The 21,343-nt window shown below is 47.0% G+C and overlaps 1 protein-coding gene across 1 annotated transcript in view; it reads left to right on the top strand.

Annotated features, from left to right (window-relative positions):
• KIAA1755 (KIAA1755 ortholog) overlaps positions 1-21,343 on the top strand; it is a 46,327-nt gene that overhangs the window by 2,598 nt on the left and 22,386 nt on the right. Inside the window, exons 2-4 of the mRNA XM_003787586.2 lie at positions 9,229-9,426; positions 13,411-14,758; positions 15,221-15,421. Coding sequence (XP_003787634.2) covers positions 9,229-9,426; positions 13,411-14,758; positions 15,221-15,421 — 1,747 coding nt within the window. The remainder of the gene's footprint in view (positions 1-9,228; positions 9,427-13,410; positions 14,759-15,220; positions 15,422-21,343) is intronic.

Raw genomic sequence — 21,343 nt, 5'->3', positions numbered from 1 at the left:
AAAAAAAAAAAAGAAAAGAAAATAATAAAATCTGTTATTTATTATTTGCTCAGTATTTTTCTTTAAATCAACTTGCTTTATACACTTAAAAATGTATTTAAATAGAAACTTTTATGTCGTGACCATGAAAAATCAGTAGCTATTGTCATAAATAAAAAATAACTATACATATATATATATATATATTCAGTGAAGGCAAAATCTGTAAATTCTGACTGGATGAGGTTGACAGTGAAAAATTCCAAAGCCGATGACTATTTTCTTTTTGTTAGAAGGAGTAATGACTGAGTATCTGAGAGGTGCTCAAGATATACTGACCCCAGACTGGGGCTTTGAGTGTAGAAGAGAATTAGAGTAATTCTCCTGCTATGGTTTCATACATGTCATCCTAAAATTGTCCTAAAATTATCCTTGTGGGCCACCTGTGATCCCCTCCTAATAAACTGGTCGAGTCCAGGTCAATTCATTCAACATTGCCTGAGTACTGACTGTATGGTGGTCCCCCACCCAAGCTCTCTTCTGTGTGCCAGGCCCTGGGTAGGTTCTGGTCCCTGCCTTGGGGACTTGCAGTCCATAGGGAATCCAAGTCCATTCACTGAGAGTTCTCAGCTGTCCCATGGATGGTCAAGTCCATCCCTATGACTGGAAGCATGTGTCCTGAATATCTAAAGAGAAGAGAGGTAGGGCTTGAAGGGCTCTGAGGGATGGGTAGGAGCTCGTGCCATCCCAGAAGGGGTGCAATGGGAGCAGAGCACAGAGATGTGTGTCAGACAGTGCTTCTCATCTTAAGGAGTGTTAGGAAGTGATTAAAATAGCACAAATACATTATAATAAAAAGTAAATTTAAGTTGAAAAAGAATGACAAAAAGATAAATGTTGAGTAAGTCATAATGAATGATAAATATTAAGCAAATAAACACATTGGGATATGTGAACCTGGCAAGAGCACCTTGTGAATGGAGAAGCCCTGAGCTAGAGCATAAAGCATGTTTGTTTATTTGTTTATTTATCTACTTATTTATTTTGAGAGAGAATCTCACTTTGTCACCCTGGGTAGAGTGCTGTGGCGTCATAGCTCACAGTAACCTCAAACTCTTGGGCTCAAGAGATTCTTTTGCCTCAGCCTCCTGCGTAGCTGGGACTACGGGTGCCCACTACAACGCCTGGCTATTTTTTCTGTTTTTAGTAGAGACGGGGTCTTGCTATTGCTCAGGCTGGTCTCAAGCTCCTGAGCTTAAGCGATCCACCTGCACTGGCTTTCCAGAGTGCTAGGATTACAGGCATGAGTCACTGCGCCTGGCCCATAAAGTGTGTTTAGAATAAGTAGGAAAAGTAACCCAGAGGCCAGCTGATGGGTCACAGCACCAGACCAATGAGCTGCTAAAGTAATAGGGAGCCACTCATGGTTATTGAGTAGTAGAGGGTCACTGTTGGATCTGGGTGTTGAAAAGGCCACAGTGGTGGTCAAAGGAAAGTTTGGCCCAGTGGCCAGGAGCCTGGGGAAAATACAGGACAGCCGGGGGTTATATGCTCTGGTTCATACTGGAGTTCTGCCATCTATCAGCAGTAGAATCTTGACTTTAGTTTCTTGACTTATAAAATGGGAATTAAAGCACCTCACCCATACAATTATTGGGATGATAACATAAGATAATGCATAGAAAGTGCTTATCACAGGCCTAACACAAAACTGGCTCAAGAGGAAGCAGCTCTAGTTACACTTGTTTGGGTAGGAGAAGCAAAGGGGAGAGGGAAAGAAAGGAACAAAACAAAATTAAGTCTCAGAGAAGCGAAGGGACTTGCTGGAGGTCCCTTGGATGACACATAACAGAGCCCGACTTGAGCGTGGGTCTTCTGACGCCTCCTCTTCTTGGCTCACGGCATCTGGGCTGTTTTTCCAGTTTCTGAAAGATTTTTTTAATAAGGAGCCAATTCTCACTCATACCTCCACCTACGCAAAAATAAAAAAGCCACTTAAAGCAAGAAAGTTTTAGTTGGATGTGAATAAGAACTTCCCGGCAACCAAAGCGACAGAATGCTGGTTTTAGTCTCTGTAGTCTGGAGAAGTTTATGGGGGAGTGTCCCAGGTACTTGAGACTGGAGGCCCCGCTGGGCTGTATCTGGCTCACAGATGTGTTTGGTTTGGCCAACCTTTAAAAAATGGGGAGGTTTTACTAAAAAAGCAGTAGATCAGACAATGCTGTGCCAAAGCAACACTCAGGGGATGCTGAAGGCTAGGGGTGTGAGCCCCAGACCTCACTACTCCATATTGTTCCCCTGATGCTGAGGCTATTGGGGGCCACTCACCCCCCCTTCCTGAATTCACTTCCTGCACCCAGGCAGCTACCCTTGCTTAGCCCACACAAGGATGCCAGGGGCTAAGTAAGAACAGCCATTTCGCAGTTAACAAAACTGAGGAGGGCCAGGTGCAGTGGCTCAGGCTTGTAATCCCAGCACTTTGGGAGGCTGAGGTGGGAGGAGCTCTTGAGATCAGGAGTTTAAGTCCAGCGTGGGCAACCTAGCAAGACCCTGTCTCTCCAAGAAAAATTTTGAAAATTAGCCAAGCATGGTGTGCATGCCTGTAGTTCCAGCTACTTGGAGGCCGAGCCAGGAGGATCACTTGAGCCCAGGACTTTGAGGCTGGGTTCAATTGTCCCACCACACTCCAGCCTTGGCAACAGAGCAAGACCTTCTCTCTAAAACGCATAAATAAATGAGAAAGAAACTGAGGCTTATTTCGGCCAAGATCACAGAGAAGTAAAAAGAGGATGCAACCCACAGCTGGGTCAGCCATGTCCACCCTCCTTGCCTGTCCCTTGCTTTGTCCCCTGTCTAGGGGCCACTAGCCTGGGGGCTGGCCCGTGCAGCTGCCTATCATTCCATTTCTAGTGGGGCCTTAAGAAGCTGTTTACCCCGCACAGAGCAAGGCTCATAGACTGGGACACTCTTGGTTTCCATAAATTGGCTCAGTTTGCCACATACTATTACCATTTAGGGGCAGCCAGTGAAAAGGAAGAATGTTCTGTGTTAATAGGACTCTGCACTCTCGGCCAGTGCATTACCTGCTACGGGCCTGGACCCCAGGGACTCATAGCTGTCCAAGAATTCAGGGAAGCAGTGCACGGTGAAGGGGGCCCTGGCAACTGCAGGATGGAATGCTGGCCACTCTTATTCTCAATCAACCAGGCCGTCCAGCCTGGGTCCACAGGAACCCTACACCAGACGAGGGCCCCTCAGAATGATTTCCATGAAACTTAATAGACATGTTTCCATTCCTTCCCAGTGAGCACAGCCAGCTGGGCCTTTAACTATTCCTCTGCGAGAGCCAAGGCAGGAGACAGAGGGTGTGAGGCTGGGAAAGAAGAAAGGGAGGCGAGCCTAAGCCCCCTCTCCCTGCAACCCAGGGCCAGAGGAGCCCACCAAGCGGACAGGCAGAACCAGGCCACACCACTGACCCCTATGCAATGCTCATGACCTTCTGGATTGACATGGGGAGCCTTGTATGATCCCCAAGATCATAGAAAACTCTCTATTCATAGTAGTTTTATCTGAGCAGGGGAGTAATGATATTCCTTTACTTCTATTTCAATGTCTTTGCTATAAGCCACTGCTATTACTATAATCTTAAGTATTATTCTTATTAAGTAAAATAAGCAAGCGTAAAGAATACAGGTTGGTGCCTTTTTACCCATATACGCACTAAGTATACCTGTAACCACTTGCCCAGATGAACAGACAAAAAGTTCTCCCCTCTCCCAGAAAGAGGCTCTCTTCCAGCCAACCCTTGGAGTAAAGCCTCTTCTGACTGTTTTTAAAGAAAAAATGTCATACAGTATAATCTATAGTATGTATAAAAACATACATATGTCTAGAAAAAGCTTTTAAACTTTCTTTTTAGTTTGGTGGATTTTCCAAACATTCTGCAACCTGCTTGGATAGCTTTTATAATCAGGAGGAAAAAAAACAGAAGTGTGATTGTGTGTGTTTTTAAAGCCGGTCCCCTTTTTAAATGGTCTCACCAGATGTTAGCTGGATCTTCTGAGATGTGGACTGAACTTTTCATAAAAGTCCAGATTTACCCGTTGACTCCAACAGGCAAAGATTTTAATATCACTTAGCATCAGCTGCTTCCTTGCTTGGGAAGAGAAAGTATTAAGAGAAGCTGGGCTGAGGGATGGAGTCCTAGGGTTGCCTTGAACCCTTGCTCTGTTCTGTGGGGGAAATGCCTAGGGACGGGGAGATTCTGCCCCTGACTCATTGGGTGACCTTGGCCTTAGTTTCTCCATCTGTAAAAGGAAAGTATCAGCCATATCTATCTGCAGGGGATCTTCCATTCTAGAATTCAAAGTATGATTAGTTTCAGGAAGGTTTGGAGCTTGGATGTGGTTTCTGAATGGGTTCAGTTAATCCTCAGCTGATAAGGAAGTTCATTTATTTATTTATTTTAGAGACAGAGTCTCATTTTGTCGCCCTCAGTAGAGTGCTGTGGCATCACAGCTCACAGCAACCTCCAGCTCTTGGGCTTAGGCGGTTCTCTTGCCTCAGCCTCCCAGGTAGCTGGGACTACAGGTGCTCGCCACGACACCTAGCTATTTTTTGTGGTTGTTGTTGCAGTTTGGCTAGGGCCAGGTTAGAACCCACCACCCTCTGTATATGGGGCCGGCGCCCTACTCACTGAGCCACAGGCGCCACCCTGATAAGGAAGTTTAAAAAGATCTGTCTCATCCATCTTCCTGCCTCACAGGAAGGGTCTAAACCAGAAGCCAGAGATCCAAATGCCTTCAAGAGCCTTACAGGTGACATAGAAGACAGAGATCGGCCAAGTGTGAGGACGCAACTTCTTCAGGCCCTCTGGGGGCCTGGGAAGAGGCTGGGACTTGAGCTTTATCTGATGGATGAGTAAAAGTAAATAACAAGAACATTAACACTGCACTAACACCTTTTACTTCTCCCAAGACCCTCCACCTCCCTCATTTCCTTGTATTTCCAGGACAAGCATCTCAGCTAGGCAGCATAGGAACTAGACCCCCATTTATGTGGAAATGGGGAAACTGAGGCATGCCAAGGCTGAGATAGTTTAACATTGTCTTCTAGAGACTGGGATGCAGACCATAATTAGAACACAGCTATGTCACAGACTGGAGCTAAATGACACCGAACCACGTGCTAAGAGAGTCAGTCTCATTTGAATTCTCTGATCTTCTGTGGACCCACGCCTTCCTCTGATGTTAAGATGTCTTTAACATCTTTTTAATAATGCATGGCTGTCTTGATTTGGGAGAAAGAAAGAGAGAAGACCTCCCAAGCCTCCAGGAGGTGACCAGATGTCCCCAGAATTTAATGGCACTACTTGGTTTTTGTTTATTTTTCTTTTAAAAAGTAGTTATTTGGCTTGGTACCTATAGCTCAAGTAGCTAAGGCTCCAGCCACATACACCAGAGCTGACAGGTTCAAATCTCCCCTGGGCTTGCCAAACAATAATGACAAAAAACAAACAAAAAATAGCTGGGCATTGTGGCGGGTGCTTGTAGTCCCAGCTACTTGGAGGCTGAGGCAAGAGAATCGCTCAAGTCCAGGGGATGGAGGTTGCTGTGAGCTGTGATGCCACAGCACTCTACCCGGGGCAAAAGCTTGAGGCTCTGTCTCAAAAACAAAAAAGGTAGTTTATTTTTGTAAAATACAAAACAGTAAAATAAAATATATTTTATATAATAAATCTATACTACATATTCATATATCACATTATTTATATTAATATAAACTACATAATTTATAGTTATAATCACAAACATAAATAATAAATTTACTTATTGTAAATAAATAATATAAAATATATTATAATATGTAATATAAGATATAACATATCTTATAAATAAAATAATATAAAAATCACCCTGTGCATCATTTTTGAAGTTATATTCTATTTCTGCCAAGTTTACACTGATTTTTCCCCTTACAGGGTGATGTATGAATTGTAATAAGTATATTATCACCACAAAAATAGCAGTGATCATAAGTGCTCTTACTCTAAGTGCTCTTACATAAGTGCTCAGTAAATGGCTCTTACTAAGTGCTAGCACCTACTCAATGCTGGTCCTGTACAGATTATTTACATGCATTATCTCATGCCATCTCAGTCAACTACAATCTCCATTTTACAGATCAGGAAACTGAGGCACAGAAAGTTAAACAACTTGCCAGGTCACACAACTAGTAAGAGACGGAGCTTGAATTTGAACCTGGGTAGTCTGGCCTCACTCTCACAGCCATTATGATGTATAGAGTCTCATTTCAAAACACAAAGATGCAAGGTTTTTAAAAAATGAGTGCAGTTGAAGAAAAATAGTAAGTGCTCAGAGTATAAATGGTATGCAGAGATACCAGACATTGTGAAAGTGAGGGTGGATGATTCAATGTCCAAAAACAAAACTAAATGAGCTTAGCCCAGCTTGATCTGCGCACCAGGAAAGAGGCCGAGAGGGACAAGGGCCATACTGAAGGCTGAGCAGTGAGGAGGAAGCCAGATGCGTCCCTGTTCCAGGAGAGGCGAGAGGAAGTGGGCAGGGCACCTGGCAGGGGACGGGTGCTGACCTAATCGACTTGAGCATGTGTGTATTCACCAGTGTCAAATGTGTCACTGTCCCACTACTGTCCCCAGGATTGCATGGGGTGGGGAATGATGGAGTTTGACCTTGACTGGTGGGAGCTGGGGGGGATTGAAGAGGACCATAGGCTAGATGAGCCTTTCCCTGTTCTGCCAAGCTGAAGACCCCTCCCCCACCTCACTCTGAGAACAGCCCCTCCTGGGTGTGTGCACTTTCTGATTCAAACACTTGTTAGTACATCACTCCCTCTGGGCTCACGGACACCCCAGTGCCAGAACCCTCTTTCCTTCAGAGTGAGGCTATAGACATTCATTCATTCATTCATTCATTCTACAAATAGTGATGGCGGCCTACCCTGTGCCCAGCTCTGTATGGGCCACGGTGGGAGTGAGCCTTGTTCTACAGCCTCCCAGCACTGGAATCTTGCTAGGATTGAGGAATGCCATCTCCCTCCTCCTCAAAGTCCTTGTTTTCTTTCCCTATCTTTTGTCAAATTTTTCCCTCCTCAATAAGCTCCCTTTGTGTTGAGTTCTTATTTATTCTCATCTCCCTTTGTATCCCTCAGCAACAAGTGTATTCAGAGCTTGCAGCCAGTCTGGGGCAACCCGATGGGTCCTTCCTTCAGGCTTATAGCCCAAGGGTCCTTGTTAGAAGGATCTGGTTAAAAACTTCCGGCCTTATCCAACCTGCCTATTTGACAGAAGGAAAAATTAGAGTCCAGAGAGGGATATTTTGTTCATTCTTGGACAAAATATATTGAGTACTTATTTTGTGCTAGGTCCTGGGCCAGGTGCTGAGGACCCAGGGAGGAAGAGAAGCTGTTGTCTGCTGTATTTGTTTCCCATTGCTGCTGTAACAAATGATCACAAACTTAGTAGTTTAAAGCAACACAAATTTCTTATTTTTCAGGTAATATAAGTGTATCAGCTGTCTAACACAGGTCAGATAGAGCTACATTCTTTTTTTAGAGGCTCTAGGAGAGAATCCGTCACTTGCCTTTGCTGGCTTCTAAAAGACACCCTCATTCCTTGGCTCTTCCTTCGCATCTAGAGCCAGCAACACTGCATCTCTCTGATCCTGCTTCCAGAGTCACACTTCCTCTGACTCTGTCCTCTGCTGCATCTGCTGCTACTTTGGGATGACACTGGGCCCGTCTGTATCATCCAGGATAACCTCCATGTTTTATGGCCAGCTGATTAGCAATCTTAATTCCACCTGCAACCTTAATTCCTCTTTGCTGGTGAGGTAACATGTCCAAAGGTTCCAGAGATGAGGTACCTTTAGGGGCTGTTCTGCCTACTACAGCTGCCCTTAGGGAGTGCGGATTCCCCTGAGGGAGATAGTCATCAATGTGGAAACTGCTATGATAGGGGACACCTAAGACTGCTGGGTGGGGGCAGTGGGAGGTCAGAGGTGAGAGCTGACCTGAGTCCTTAAGAATGAGGAGTTGGCCAGGTGGAGAGGGAATAGAAATGGAAGGCATTCCAGGAAGAAGGAACAGCATGCGCAGAGGCCTGGGGGTGAGCAGGAGAAGGTATGTGCCACTGTGGCTGCAGCACAGAGAGGGGCAGTGAGGCTGCAGCAGTGGCCAGAGCACAAGGGACTGGACACCACCTGGAGGCTGGTGCTCCCTGAGGCATTGGGAGCCCTGGAGGGACCTTGAGCAGGAGACAGATGAAGTCCAGTCTGTATGTGAGATAGGTCTCTCTGAGGTCCTGGTGGGGAAGTAGCTGGCCACAGAGGAGCTGATTCCCAGGGCAGAGGTGGTGGAGGCCTGGATCAGGGTGAGGACAGGCACAAGGCAGAGCACATGGTTGGTGAGCTGTTGGACTAGGACCTGCTGAGGGACATTTGTATGTCAGAGGCAGGGACATTTGCGTGTCAGGGCAGTGTACTGAGCAGATTAATTTCTGGCCCAGGAGCCTGACTGGGTGGTGGGGCCATTACTGAGGTAGGCACAGCGGGAGGAACAGATATGGGAAGTTGATGGGTTGGGATTGATGGCCAGTGCCTGAAAGATATCTAGAAGGAGGCCCCAAGAGGCAGCTGGGTATATGAGGAGGCTGTCTGGACTTGTATCAGTTAGTTGTTGCTGTGTAACAAATCACCCCAAACTCAATGTTATAAAACAGCAGTCACTGTCACTCAGCCTGCATGTGGACTGTGGATGTCTGATGTAGGCTTTGCTGGGGGCACAGCTCCCTGATGCAGTTTGCAGGTCAGCCAGGTAGTGGGATTTGGGTGATGCCAACCTCCTCTTTCCCTTTGACCCTGACCTGAATGCCCCCCTCCAATCCTCCATTCTTCACTGGACCAGCAGATGACATGTGAGCAAAGCCCTGCAGGAGATGAGGGAATGAGGCTGTCCTGAGGAAGAATATTCTAGGCAGAAGGATCAGCTAGTGCAAAGGCTCTGAGGTGAGATTGTGCCTGGTGTGTTTGAGGGGTAGGAAAGAAGGCCAGTGTGGCTGGGAAGAACAAGTAAGAGGACAGGGTAGGAGAGGAGATCAGAGAGTTAGCAGGGGTCTTAGTCATATAGGGCCTGGACAGTCATGGGTATTAGCCACTATCCTCATTATTATGGATATTGTTACTTTTCATTCTATCCTTCTGTCCCCTGCAGGACCCCCCATCCTTGGACACGGCCATCCAGCATGCCCTGGCGGGCCTTTACCCTCCTTTTGAGGCCACAGCACCCACTGTCCTGGGTCAGGTGTTCCGTCTTCTGGATTCCAACTTCCAGGGGGATGGGCTGAACTTCCTTCTGGATTTCCTGATCCCTGCCAAGCGCCTGTGTGAACAAGTGCGTGAAGCAGCCTGTGTAAGTTGGGAGAGAGATGGGATCAGGGGACAAGCTCTCCCAAAAGTCACAGGTTTGGAGGGGAACAGCCAAGGAGGTGGGCTGATGTGTGTCTTATCTCCCAGGAAGAGCTGGGGTGTGGGTGGTTTTCCAAGTATCATTGTTTTCTCAAAGGTAGACATGAGTCCCCCCACCCCACCCCAAATGGAGCAAGAGGGCCACTTGGCCCTTTACCCTCTGCCATCTAACAGTTAATTACATTTTCATTTTCACTAGCAGGGTTGAATTAGTGGCATTCTTGGGTGTTTCCAGCCCCCAGAGAGTCTGCACTGAGGCTAGCACCACTGACATTGCCAGCTTGCCTTGAAGTAAGGTAGCTTCAATGGAAATAGTAGAAGATACCCCAGAACTTTCCTGGAGGCCCTGAAGTATCAGGAATCTTGCTTTTTTCTCTGCTAACCCCTTCACTTCAGATCTCCAGAAGGCTTCTCCTGAGGCAATATGGAGAGAAAAATGTTTTAGGCAGGGCTCATGGCTGCAAAAGACAAAATCCTTACACAGACTAGGGCAGGGTGGATCAGGCCTCAGACTAAGATGATTACTGATCAAACCCCTCAAAGACTTTTTCTATTTATTGTCTCTGCCTCTCTGCTTGTCAGCATCATTCTTGTAGGCTAATTGTTCCCCCAAAGGCTGGAGCCCTGGGAAGCTCTATGATTATCTCCTACCCTGGAGAGGAAAATGAGCCCTTCCCCAGCTACAGATAGAAAAATATAAAGGAAGAATCCCGATTGGCCAGATTTGGGTCATATGTCTGTTCCCAGACCAATCACTGTGGCCAGAGGAATGAGGTATCGTGATTGGCCAGTGTTGAGTCATGTGTCTATCTCTGTGGTCAGAGGGAAGAACAGTTGTTTTAAGGAAAGGATGAGGAGAAACCTGAAGAGACCAGACCCTAGAATGCCCACTGGAGAAACTTGCTCATACTCTTCATGGGTTTGCTAACTGTTTCACACTCTATTTTACTTTAAAGCCCCACCACCCCAGCCTTAAGAATCACAAAGAGGTTCTTAGGTCCCGTCAACCTTTCTTGATTTGCTCAGGATACACCTGTCAGGCACATAGCTCATCAGGGACAAAAAGTAATGGTGGGGACTATGTGTGTCATTTCAGTGGTAGAAGGAAATCGAATGTGGCAGCTAAAAGTTCAAGTTTAGGAACCAGAATTGGAGGTGGTTGGAAGTGGAAGGAAGGTGAGATCATCCATTGAACTTGCTGGGCTTATAGAAATAGCTCAAGACACAGAAGTTGGTATTGTAGAAGGGAGCTTCTTATGGAAATATTTGCACCCAACTTCCACATATCCAGGTTGACATTATTTCATGGAGATTCTTCTCCATCCTTATTTCTTCTCCCTGGCAAGTCACCATTGCCCAGTTCCTTTATTTGGCCATTAAAACCACATTTGCACTGCCCCCTTCCTCATTTTTCCTAGTGATCAGCTCACAACCTTTCCACATCTCTATTTTAACTATAGGTGAATTTAATTTAATTGTAATCATAGGCAAATTTGTGTCACTCCAGATCAGGAAAGACTGATGTGGGGTTAGCAGTAGGTCCTCTGGGGTCAAGTGCCTCAGGTTCAAATGCAGGCTCATCACTATGAACTTGGGAGATCCACGTCACCTCTGAGTTTCAGTTTCCTTATGTGTCAAATGGGAAAGTTGATAACATAGCACCTAATGCACTGAAATGGTGCACACAGCTGAGCACAACCTGGCACTTCGTAAGTGCCTAGTACCTGTTGGATCTCATTTCCTTGTTTCTTCCTTTGAAATGAAAATGTGGTATCCACAAAGTCTGCTTCTCTAGCTGCCACCACCTACTGTCACCTTCAGATGAAGTCTAGAGAGGCTTGGAAACAGGCACAGCTGATTTCAAGTGTGAAGCCCTAAGTACAAGTCCCGCTTTTGCCACTTATCAGTGATATGATTATGAGCCAAATAATTCACTTTTCCGAGTTCCAGTTTTCTCATCTGTAAAGTTGGAATAATCATACCTGAGCTGTTTGCTCCACTGAGTTACCAGGAAAAGGCAAATGAGATGATCATAGCTGTCATCTCAATGGTGCTTTGCTGGCTGTTTTTTCTCATTCATTGAGAAGGTGAGGGAGAAAGCATGTTGTAAACCACAGCAGTCTGAGTGAAGGGGGTGGTAGAACTCACAGGCTCACGAAGGCTTACAGATACAAGGCTTTCCCAAGGCAGCACAATCTACAATATAACTGATAGGAATGGGTTCATCAATATGGAGTACAAATAAGGTCAGTTCTCACTATTTCCTTAATTAACAATTTCAGGAAACACTTGTTTATTTCGTGGGAAGTTCAGCATCACTCTCTGGAGGCCTCCCACTCACACATTCAAATTATATAAGATTGACTATGATTTATTCAATCTACCCAATCAGGACCCAGACTCCTTTCCAAAAGCTGGGTAGAGAAGCCCTATGGTTGGCCCAGTGTACCTGCTGTTTCTGCTGCTGCCATATGGTGTCACTGTTGGACTCTAGTCCTGCACAGCCCAGTGGAGAGGCTCAAATGAGAGGGTTAAGGCCCATTCTAGAATGACTTGCTATGCCTATGTATGCAGGGAAATGCTGGCATCTTCTCTTAAAAAAAAAAAAAAATTAAACTCTTGCTTTACCTTTACCTGCTGTGTTGTTACCCACTAATAGGAAACAAAGAAATAAATAATAAAATTCGGGCCCAAAATGACTTTTGGTAAGGAAAAAATAAAAGGTCATCTAGTAAATTAGTGGCAGGGTCAAATTTCCTGACTTCTCATTCAACATTATTTCTAATGCACCCTGTATCCCCTCTACTTAAAAATTGGTGAATGGTATAAAAGCAGTAAATTACTTTTGTTGTTGTTGTTGTTGCAGTTTTTTGGCTGGGGCTGGGTTTGAACCCGCCATCTCCAGTATATGGGGTCGGCGCCCTACTCCTTGAGCCACAGGCACCGCCCTACATTACTTTTTTTAAAAGTGAAAATCCCCACAATTTTTGTTATTGTTGAAGGGAGAGAGAATTCATATTTATTAAACATCTACCTATTGCATACCAAGCATGTTTATGTATACATATGTACAGACAGTCCTCAAATGACAATGGTTCAACTTACAGTTTTTTGACTTTATGATTGTGTGAGAGCATTACACATTCAGTGGAAACTATACATCAAGTACTCATACAGCCATTCTGCCTTTCACTTTCAGTACAGTGTTTGATAAATTGCATGGAACACACCTTATTATAAAATAGGCTTTATGTTAGATGATTTTGCCCAACTTTAGACTAATGTAAGTGGTCAGACCACATTTAAGGTGGGCTAGGCTAAGTAAGGTATGCTGTTCTATAGGTTAAGTGCATTAAATGCAGTTCAACTTAGGATATTTTCAACTCACCATGGGTTTATCCGGCTGTAATGTCATTCCATTGAGGAGCATCTGTATAATCTCACTTAATCCTCATACCAATCCAGTAATGCTGACACATATTGTTATTCCTATTGACAGACAGGAAAATTGAGACCCAAGTGTTAAGTAATTTGCACAAATTAGTGATGTAAACCTTTGTCCAAACTCAGGTCTCCTTGACTTTAAAATAGAGAGCTAAGTCTTGAGCTGGGGTTGGTGGAATTTTGGATAGATGGGGAGAAGAAAGCAAGAGCTCTTCATGGGAAAGGGGCTTGCTAACTAGTGCCTGGCATTCTGAGCTTTCTCCCTCAGGCCAGTAGGCCAGAAAATACTTTCAAGGTCAGGGCTAGGACTAAGGTGAGGCAAGAGAGGCAATCTTTGCACCACTCCAAGAGTGAGAGCCTCTCACATACTTCCTCACCCTAGTCCCTGACCTGTTCAATATTCCATCTGGGAGAGGAAGGAAGAAGATCCAAAAATGTAGTCACCTGGGCCAGAGTCTCTGATACCACCCCCTTCTCTCCACAGGCCCCCTACTCACATTGCCTCTTCTTACATGAGGGCTGGCCTCTCTGTCTGCGGGATGAGGTTGTGGTCCACTTGGCACCCCTCAATCCCCTTTTATTGCGCCAGGGTGACTTTTACCTCCAAGTTGAGCCCCAGGAAGAGCAGTCTGTCTGCATCATGATCAAATGCCTCTCCTTGGACCTCTGCACAGTGGACAAGAAACCTGTTCCTGAATCATCCTACTCTATACTTTTCACCCAAGAATGGTTGGATGGCATCAACAGCGACTTTGAGGGAAGTTCTCTACACAACTGCTTAGTAGCTTCAGAAAATGGGGTCGCCTCTTTGCCTTGGACCAAGATAAGCAGCCCAGAGTTTGTGAATGACAGACCCCGAGCAGTGAATGTCCCTTCCCCTCCCTGGGGGTCCCTTCAATTAGAGGGATTAGATTTGAACAGCTCTCAAGAGCTGCACCAGGCCAGATGCCCAGACAACCAGATGTTTCTTGCCCAGAGTTTGGCTGAGGGTAAGGACAGGACCTATGGGAACAAGTATCCAGGCCTCATTAAGGTGGAGCAAGCCAGGCCTGAGGAGGTGGCCTTCAGGATGGACAATATGGTCAGCCAGGACTTAGAGGGGGACTATGTGGCTCTTCTGGACTTCTCCCAAGAAAGCAGAGGACACTGTCCCAGTAGGAAGGTGGAGACTTCCAGCGGGTACACTCTTGGGGCACTGGAGGAAATATCTGGAATTAGGGACATTCTTTTCTCTCAAAAAATGCTGCCTCTGTCAGAGGCCAGTGAGGGCCTTTCCTCAGAAAAATGGGCTTCAGTGAAGCCAGCAAGCTCAGAGGAAGAGCTCTGCATTTGGGGCTTGGGGAGAAATGTCAACCATAAAGCAACACCCACCCACCACTCAGAATGGCAGCCCCAAGGCCCTTACGTCAATGTCCTTGAGGACCTCCTGGACTGTGCCTCTGGACTCAAGGCAGGTGTCTCAGAAGAGCCAGCTGCCGCCAAAACACAGGGACTTCTGGGAAACCCAGAGAATGTGGTCCAGCCCAGGCCTGGGCCAAGACAAGCTTCCTCTCCCAGCCTGTGCCCAGCTTCTCCTGTGGCTCCAGTCTCTGAAACAAAGATGGAGAAGACCAAACAGGGAAGCAGGAGACTTCCCAAACCCATGACCCACCCTGGTCAAAACACCTCCTCCTCTGGGTCCCCCATTCCTGGGCTCAAGTTCTCATTCTTGAAAGGGCAGAGGCAATCCCCTGTGCCCCCAGAGAAAGCCTCACGCCAGCAAGATGGGCCTTGGAAAGTCTTGTGTTCACTCTCCTCTCCTAAATCCAGCCAAGCCAGATCCTTGGGTAAAGGTAGGGTGCCTGCGCTCAGCTGCACAATGGGGTTACAGTCTGCATGGAAAGCAGGTTACAAGGTGGTTCTGGTTGGGACAGAGACTCACCTGGGTTGGCTCAGTTTCAAACTACAGTATAGCATGTTAAGGGGCTCAAAGCCTCATGGGTCTGGCATTGAGCAAGGCTTTGTGACTGTGTTATACTGCCTGAGTTCACACCCCCTCTTCACCACACACTGACTGTATGACCTTGGCCAAGTACTCTCCAAGTCTCCCTATCTATGCAATGGATAGGGAATAACCTCTTCACAGAGTTATTCTGAGGATTCAAAGAGAATTAAGGAGTTTAGCATAGTGCCTAAGAAGATCAGCAGTTGTAATCTCTTCTTATAGTTAGTCAGAAAGAGAAAGAGGAAATATTTTCCCCTTAGAAAATCCATCTTCTGCTTAACATCCTTTCCTTTGTTGCTGCTTCCCCCAGCTGGAACAACTCAGACCAAAACATCATCTGGCCCAGCCGCTGACTCAGCCCCACTGACTGGGGAAAAGGCGCATTTCCCAGAAGCTTCTACAGGCCCCCCAGAAGGAGGCCCCACCCCGGACGAGGAGCCCCCAGGGCCTGAGCCCAGAACTGGGGCTCTGAGTGTCAAGGTTTTCCACTCCAGGATAGCATGCCTGCCAGGTTCTGGGGATTAAGGGGGAAGGTGGGGGGAGCTGGAGGGTCCCAAATCATGCTGGTGGGAGAGTGGGGGACAGTGTTGGAGGCCTGGGTCCCAGGCCAAGCCTCTCTGGGCCTCAGTTTCTTCATCTTTCCAATGATGGACTTGGGGAAAAGTCAAAAACACCTCCTCCTCTGGGTCCTCCATTCCTGGGCTCAAGGTATCCATTCATCCTTCCTTCTATCCATCCATCCACCTAGATTTCAGTGAAGCAGCCAAGGTAAACGTCAGGTAAATGCCTGAGACATTGTCTTTGGGGGAAGTAATTTACTGGAGAAGGATAAGGGGAGGGAAGGAAGAAGGACAGGGTAGGGAAAGGAGCTGAGCAAGGCTGGGCCAGGCCCCCAGGAGGTGGGGAGCTCTAGAGCATGAATCACCCCACAGAGTTGGCACCTAATGGTCTAGGGGGCTGCCTTCTGTATGCCTGGGTCTGTCAGTTGTTAAGTGCAGGCTGATCCTGGGTCTGTCAGTTGTTAAGTGCAGGCTGATCCTGGGTCTGTCAGTCATTAGCTGTAGGCTGATCCTGGGTCTGTCAGTCATTAACTGCAGGCTGATCCTGAGTCTGTCAGTCATTAGCTGTAGGCTGATCCTGGGTTTGTCAGTCAATAATTGCTGGCTGATTCTAGAATGGAGTGGGACAGGGGGAGCCAGAGATTTACTTCACCAGGGCAGTTCTTTAGGGAAAGGGCACATGTGAGCCATTTACAGTCAACACTTCTAGCCTCTAGGGGATGGTTCTATGCCACTGAGACGGTCTGGGTGGGGCATTAATAGTATCCAATACACAAGCTGTTCTCACTCCTGTTTATTGTTTACTCATCATTATAACAAATACTTGTTGGGGCCTGGGCTTGGCATGGTGGATTTATCAGGGAATAATATTCCCTGATGTATTCTCTGCTCTCAGGAAACCTATATTCTAGCAATGAAGAAAATTCAACAGTTTATTAAAATAGATTATTGCAACCTAGCGTCAAAAAAAAAATTGTGATACTAGGGAAGCACAGGGGGCCAAAGGGGCACAAACAAGGCCTTTGGCCTAGACATGGTGCAGGAGTGGTCAGAGAAGACTTCCTGGAGGAAGTAATGGAAAGCTCAGTCCTATAGTGTGAGTTACTCTGGTGAAGGTCTGGAAGAGTGTTTAGACAGAGGGAACAGCATGTGCAAAGTCTGGGGATAAGAAAGACCACAGTGCTTTCTGGAGACTAACTATCCTGCAATTCTGCTCTACCTATAGGCTTCTACATCTCTGCAGGACCTTGGGCACTTCCTTGTTTTTTTGCAGCTCCCAGGGCACTTTGCCTGTCCTTTTCCCTGGCTATTTGCTTCCATATTAATTGTACACAAAGGGTCTCATGATCCTCTTGGAGCTGTCATGTTCAAAGAGCTCAGATTTTGTCCACTGAAGGCCCTAGTCTGGGAGGAAAAAGACCTTCCTTTTAATTCTAATTCTATCATCTCCCCTTGTGACCTTGAAGAAGTCGCTTGCCCTCTCTGTGCTTCAGGTAAGAGCCGGCAAATAAGACCTGGCTCACTGCCACTTTTTCCACAATCACTTTTGTAATTCTTGGGGAATACAACATACGCTGATGGGTTCCCAGTGCCTGGCACATAGATGTGCTCAAAAAGTATTTGTTGGGCTCAGCACCTGTAGCTCAGTGGTTAGGGTGCCAGCCACATACACCAGGGCTGGCAAGTTCAAACCCAGCCCAGGCCTGCTAAACAACTATGACAATTACAACAACAACAATAAAAACTAGCCAGGCATTGTGGCGGGTGCCTGCAGTCTCAGCTATTTGGGAGGCTGAGGCAAGAGAATCACCTAAGCCCAAGAGCTGGAGATTGCTGTGAGCTGTGATGCTACAGCACTCTACCCAGGGCAACAAAGTGAGACTCTGTCTCTTAAAAAAACCAAAACAAACATTTGTTGAATGAATGAACAGTATGCACGTGGAGGCTCCTCCTGCTCCTTAGTTTGACCTCCTCTTCTCTAGTCACCTTGCCCTCACTCTCCAGGCTACTCCTCCCATGTCACCCTCCGTAATTACCTGCTGCCTCCCTGGTTTTCATCTCAAGACCCCGACTCCTTCATTGCCTCCTTCATTACTACTGCCTCACTTTCCAGTTCTCCACTGTGCAATTTCAATAACCCCCTAGAACCTACATCCTACTGATCCAATCGACTCTTCCCGCCCTGTGGCCATGTCTCTCCCATCTTCCATCACGCCATCATGTCCCTCCATCTCAGCATAGATTCCAGGGCTCCTCAGTGTGACCACTTCCCTTCAAACACGCTCACTTGCTTGCTTAGTGAGAATTCCAACCTCAGTGAAACCCAACTCTCCATCTCCTCCCCACCTGCACCCTTAAGCAGAACAGAGCTGGAAAAGTTCACACGACCAAGCTGATTTGTCATGTGTTAGATTCCTGACCCCTGATCCCCAGGGGATCCCAGTGGTGGCCGTGGATTTTGCCTCACCTCTGGAGTCCTGGATGACTCCCCCACTGTCCTGCATATGACTTCACACCTCCTCTGTCCTCTGGCTGTCAGCACGCCTTCCACAACTTTATCCTCAGCTGACCTGCCTTCAGGCTACTGAGTATTAGACACCATCAGAAGGAGGTCTATGAACTTCCCCTCGTGGGTCAGCCACCTTTCTCTACCTCCCGGACCCACATACCTGGCATTCTACCATGAAGGAAGCACCTGTGCACCCTAAGGCCAACCCCTCCACTCATGCACTGTTACTGTTTACCTCCTCGAAGACACACCTCCAGCAAGGTCCTCCTGCCTTCCCACGCGATCATCTCAGCTCTTCCTCCTCCACCTTTCCTGTCAGCAAGAGAACTTGCTGTCAGGCTGCCAGCTCCACGAGACCCTTTCTTATTCTTCTACGTCAAAAGTCCACAAAGGAGCCATCTGCATTGTCTGTCTCTGCACCTCTCACCTCTTTTTCTCTTTTCAACTCACTCTAAACGGAATTTCTTCCCCATTTTGCCACTGATCAGGTCTCATTAAGATCACCAGTGACTTCCAAGTTTCTCATTAAGATCACCGATGACTTCCAAGTCTCTAGATCAGTGATGGAGTCTCAGTCCTCGTTGTCCTTACCCTTCAGCGGCAGTTGACACAGGTGACCTCCCTCCTTCGTGGAAAGCTTTCTTCACTTGCCATTCATTCAGCCGCCACACTCCAGCTTTACTGGCCACACTTTCTCAGCCTCCTTTGCTGTCTCCTCATGGCTTCACCCTGTAAGTCCTAGAGGCCCCTATGGCTCAGGCCGTGGTGCCCTTGTCCTGCAGCCACACTCCCTCCCTATGTTATCTCCCCCAGGAAGTGGAGTCTTTGTTGTAACTGCAGTCTCTATAATGACAATCCCCAGGTTTATTTTTCCAGCCTGGACTCTGGCCATGAACTCCAGCCTTGTTCATCCAGCTGCCTGCTATGTGATGTCTCTATTGGCTGTCTCACGGCCCCTCCAACTCAGCATGTCCACATGTGGACTCCACACACCCCTCCCTCTTTCCCAACCTTCTAGTCTTTCCTCATGATAATAAGAGGGGGCGACTCCAGCCTTGATTGCCCTCTGTCTTGTACCTCCCACATTTAATTTGCTTTGCTTTTTTAGAGATAGAGACTTCTCTGTCACCTAGAGTGCAGTGGTGGGATCATAGATCACCGCAGCATCTAACTCTGGGCTCAAGTGATCCTCCATCTTCAGCCTCCCAGGTAGCTGGGACTACAGGTGTGTGCCCCCATACCCCGCTAATTTTTAAAAACTTTTTTAGAGCCAGGGTCTTGCTCAGGCTAGTCTCAAAGTCCTGCCCTCAAGTGATCCTCCCACCTCAGCCTCCCCAAGTGCTGGCATTATAGGCATGAGCTACCATGCTTGGCCTTAGTTTGTTAGTAACTCCTGTCACCTCTGCAATTAATTGTGTCCAGAATCTGATGGCTTCCCTAGACCCAGATTCAAAGCAGCATAGTCACTTGCCTGTTGCAGTAGTCTCTGCTCTGTTGCCTCTGCTGGTGTCTCCTCATACCCAAACGACCCCCAGAGTCTGTGCTCCAAGGTCAAGATCTACTCCAGCCAACCTGGTGAGGCAGATGTCCCAGTCTCTCCTTTCTGGATCTTTTCCTCACCTTGTCCTGACTTCCTTTCTTCTCCTCAGGACCTGGGAGATTGAGCTCCAAACTTTCCATAAAGCTCTGTCCTCAGGAAGGAAACTGATCAGCACTAAGGTGTGAATGACTGCTGTGTGATGTTTTAATAGGCAGTGTATTAGCTTCCTATTGTGGCCATAACAAACTACCATGAACGCACAGTGGCTTAAAATAACACAAATTTATTATCTTACAGTTTTGTAGGTTAGAAGTCTGACATGGGTCTTGCTGAGCTAAAATCAAGGTGTTGGCAGGGCTGCATTCTTTTCTGGAGGCTCTCGGGGGAAGCCCCCACCCCCTCTTTCTAGGAGGTTTCTAGAGAGCTCATGCATTCCTTGGCTTGTCACTCTCCCTCCATCTTCAAAGCCAGTAGCAGAGCATCTTTCTGACCCTTCATCCATTTTGATACCTTGCTCTGACCAAAGCCCGGAAAAGTCCTCTGCTTCTAAGGATTCATATGATTAGGCTGAACCATCTGGGATAATCTCCCCGTCTCAAGGTCCAAACCTTCATCACATCTGCAAAGTGCCTTTGCCATGTCATGTAACATAGTCAGGATTGGGGGACTGGGAAATAGACATCTTTGGGGCCACCACTCTGCCCACCACAGGCACAAAGCCTTTGGAGAGGGCTTCCCAGGTTTCTCCCTGCCAAAGCCCTAAGGCAGAGGGAGTGAGCAGGGTCCTAGACGGTGAGCCTCACCCTGGGCTCTCAGTTGCCCTAGACGTATCTTTGGGCTCTTTTTTGTCTTTGAAATTTTATACAGTCATATCCTACTTAAGAATGCATGCACACTTGTTGCAATATAAAAAATGCTTTCAATTGTTTGCAAATTAAATTACTTACTATTTCCCCTGCAAAACTCAGAGTGAATCTAATGCTACTGGCAGGTGTGACAAATATTTTAGGGGTTTGGGGTAACCCCTACCCCCCATTCACCAACCTGCCATAACTATTTCCACCTGAGATATAGAACCCAGTATGAACAGCATAGCTTCAAGCCAGGGTTTTGGGGTGCTAATGATCGCATTTCTGGCACCAGGTGAGGGTGGCCTTTGGTCCAGCTAAAGACAAATCAGTGAGACAACTGCTCCTTGCTCTAGTCAAGTCAGCCAGCACTGACTGAGGGGTCTGTTCTAGGCAGAGTGTGGTGGGGAACTGGGCACACCCACTAATTGCATGACCATTGCCTCCCAGTATGGAATGTTCTAAGGGCTTGAAAACTTTGCTACTCAAAGTGTGGTCTGGAGACCAGCTACCTCAGCATCACCTGAACTAGGGACACAGACAGAACCTCAAGCCTGCTGAGCAGGGTCCGCCTTCTAGCAAGATCCCCAGGCCTGCTGAAGCTTGAGTGATATTACGCTGCCCTTCCATTCATTTCCTAATCAATCACAGACACTGATTATCTGATCCAGCCTGGTGTAGAGCTCTGGGCTACAACAAAGAATTTGACCCAGTGTACTCCCTCTTAGTCTTGAAGTACTGAACAGAGACTTACATTTGCTGTGGGAAGCTGGAGGGGAGATAAGGGAAGGGATTCCTTTTTTGTTTTTTCATTTATAGACACGATCTTGGTCTCTCACTCAGGCTGGAGTGGTAAGCATGATTGTAGCTCACTGCAGCCCCAAACTATTGGGCTCTAAGGATCTTTCTGCCTTAGTCTCCTGAGTAGCTGGGCCTAGAGGTGCCTGCCACCACACCTGTCTGTCTGTCTTTCTTT

Source organism: Otolemur garnettii, unplaced genomic scaffold (genome assembly GCF_000181295.1).
Source record: "Otolemur garnettii isolate 467f Iridium unplaced genomic scaffold, OtoGar3 scaffold00023, whole genome shotgun sequence".
In the NCBI taxonomy this organism is placed as follows: domain Eukaryota; kingdom Metazoa; phylum Chordata; class Mammalia; order Primates; family Galagidae; genus Otolemur; species Otolemur garnettii.
Note: the sequence above shows the minus strand (reverse complement) of the source record. Positions and strands in the feature narration are given on the sequence as shown.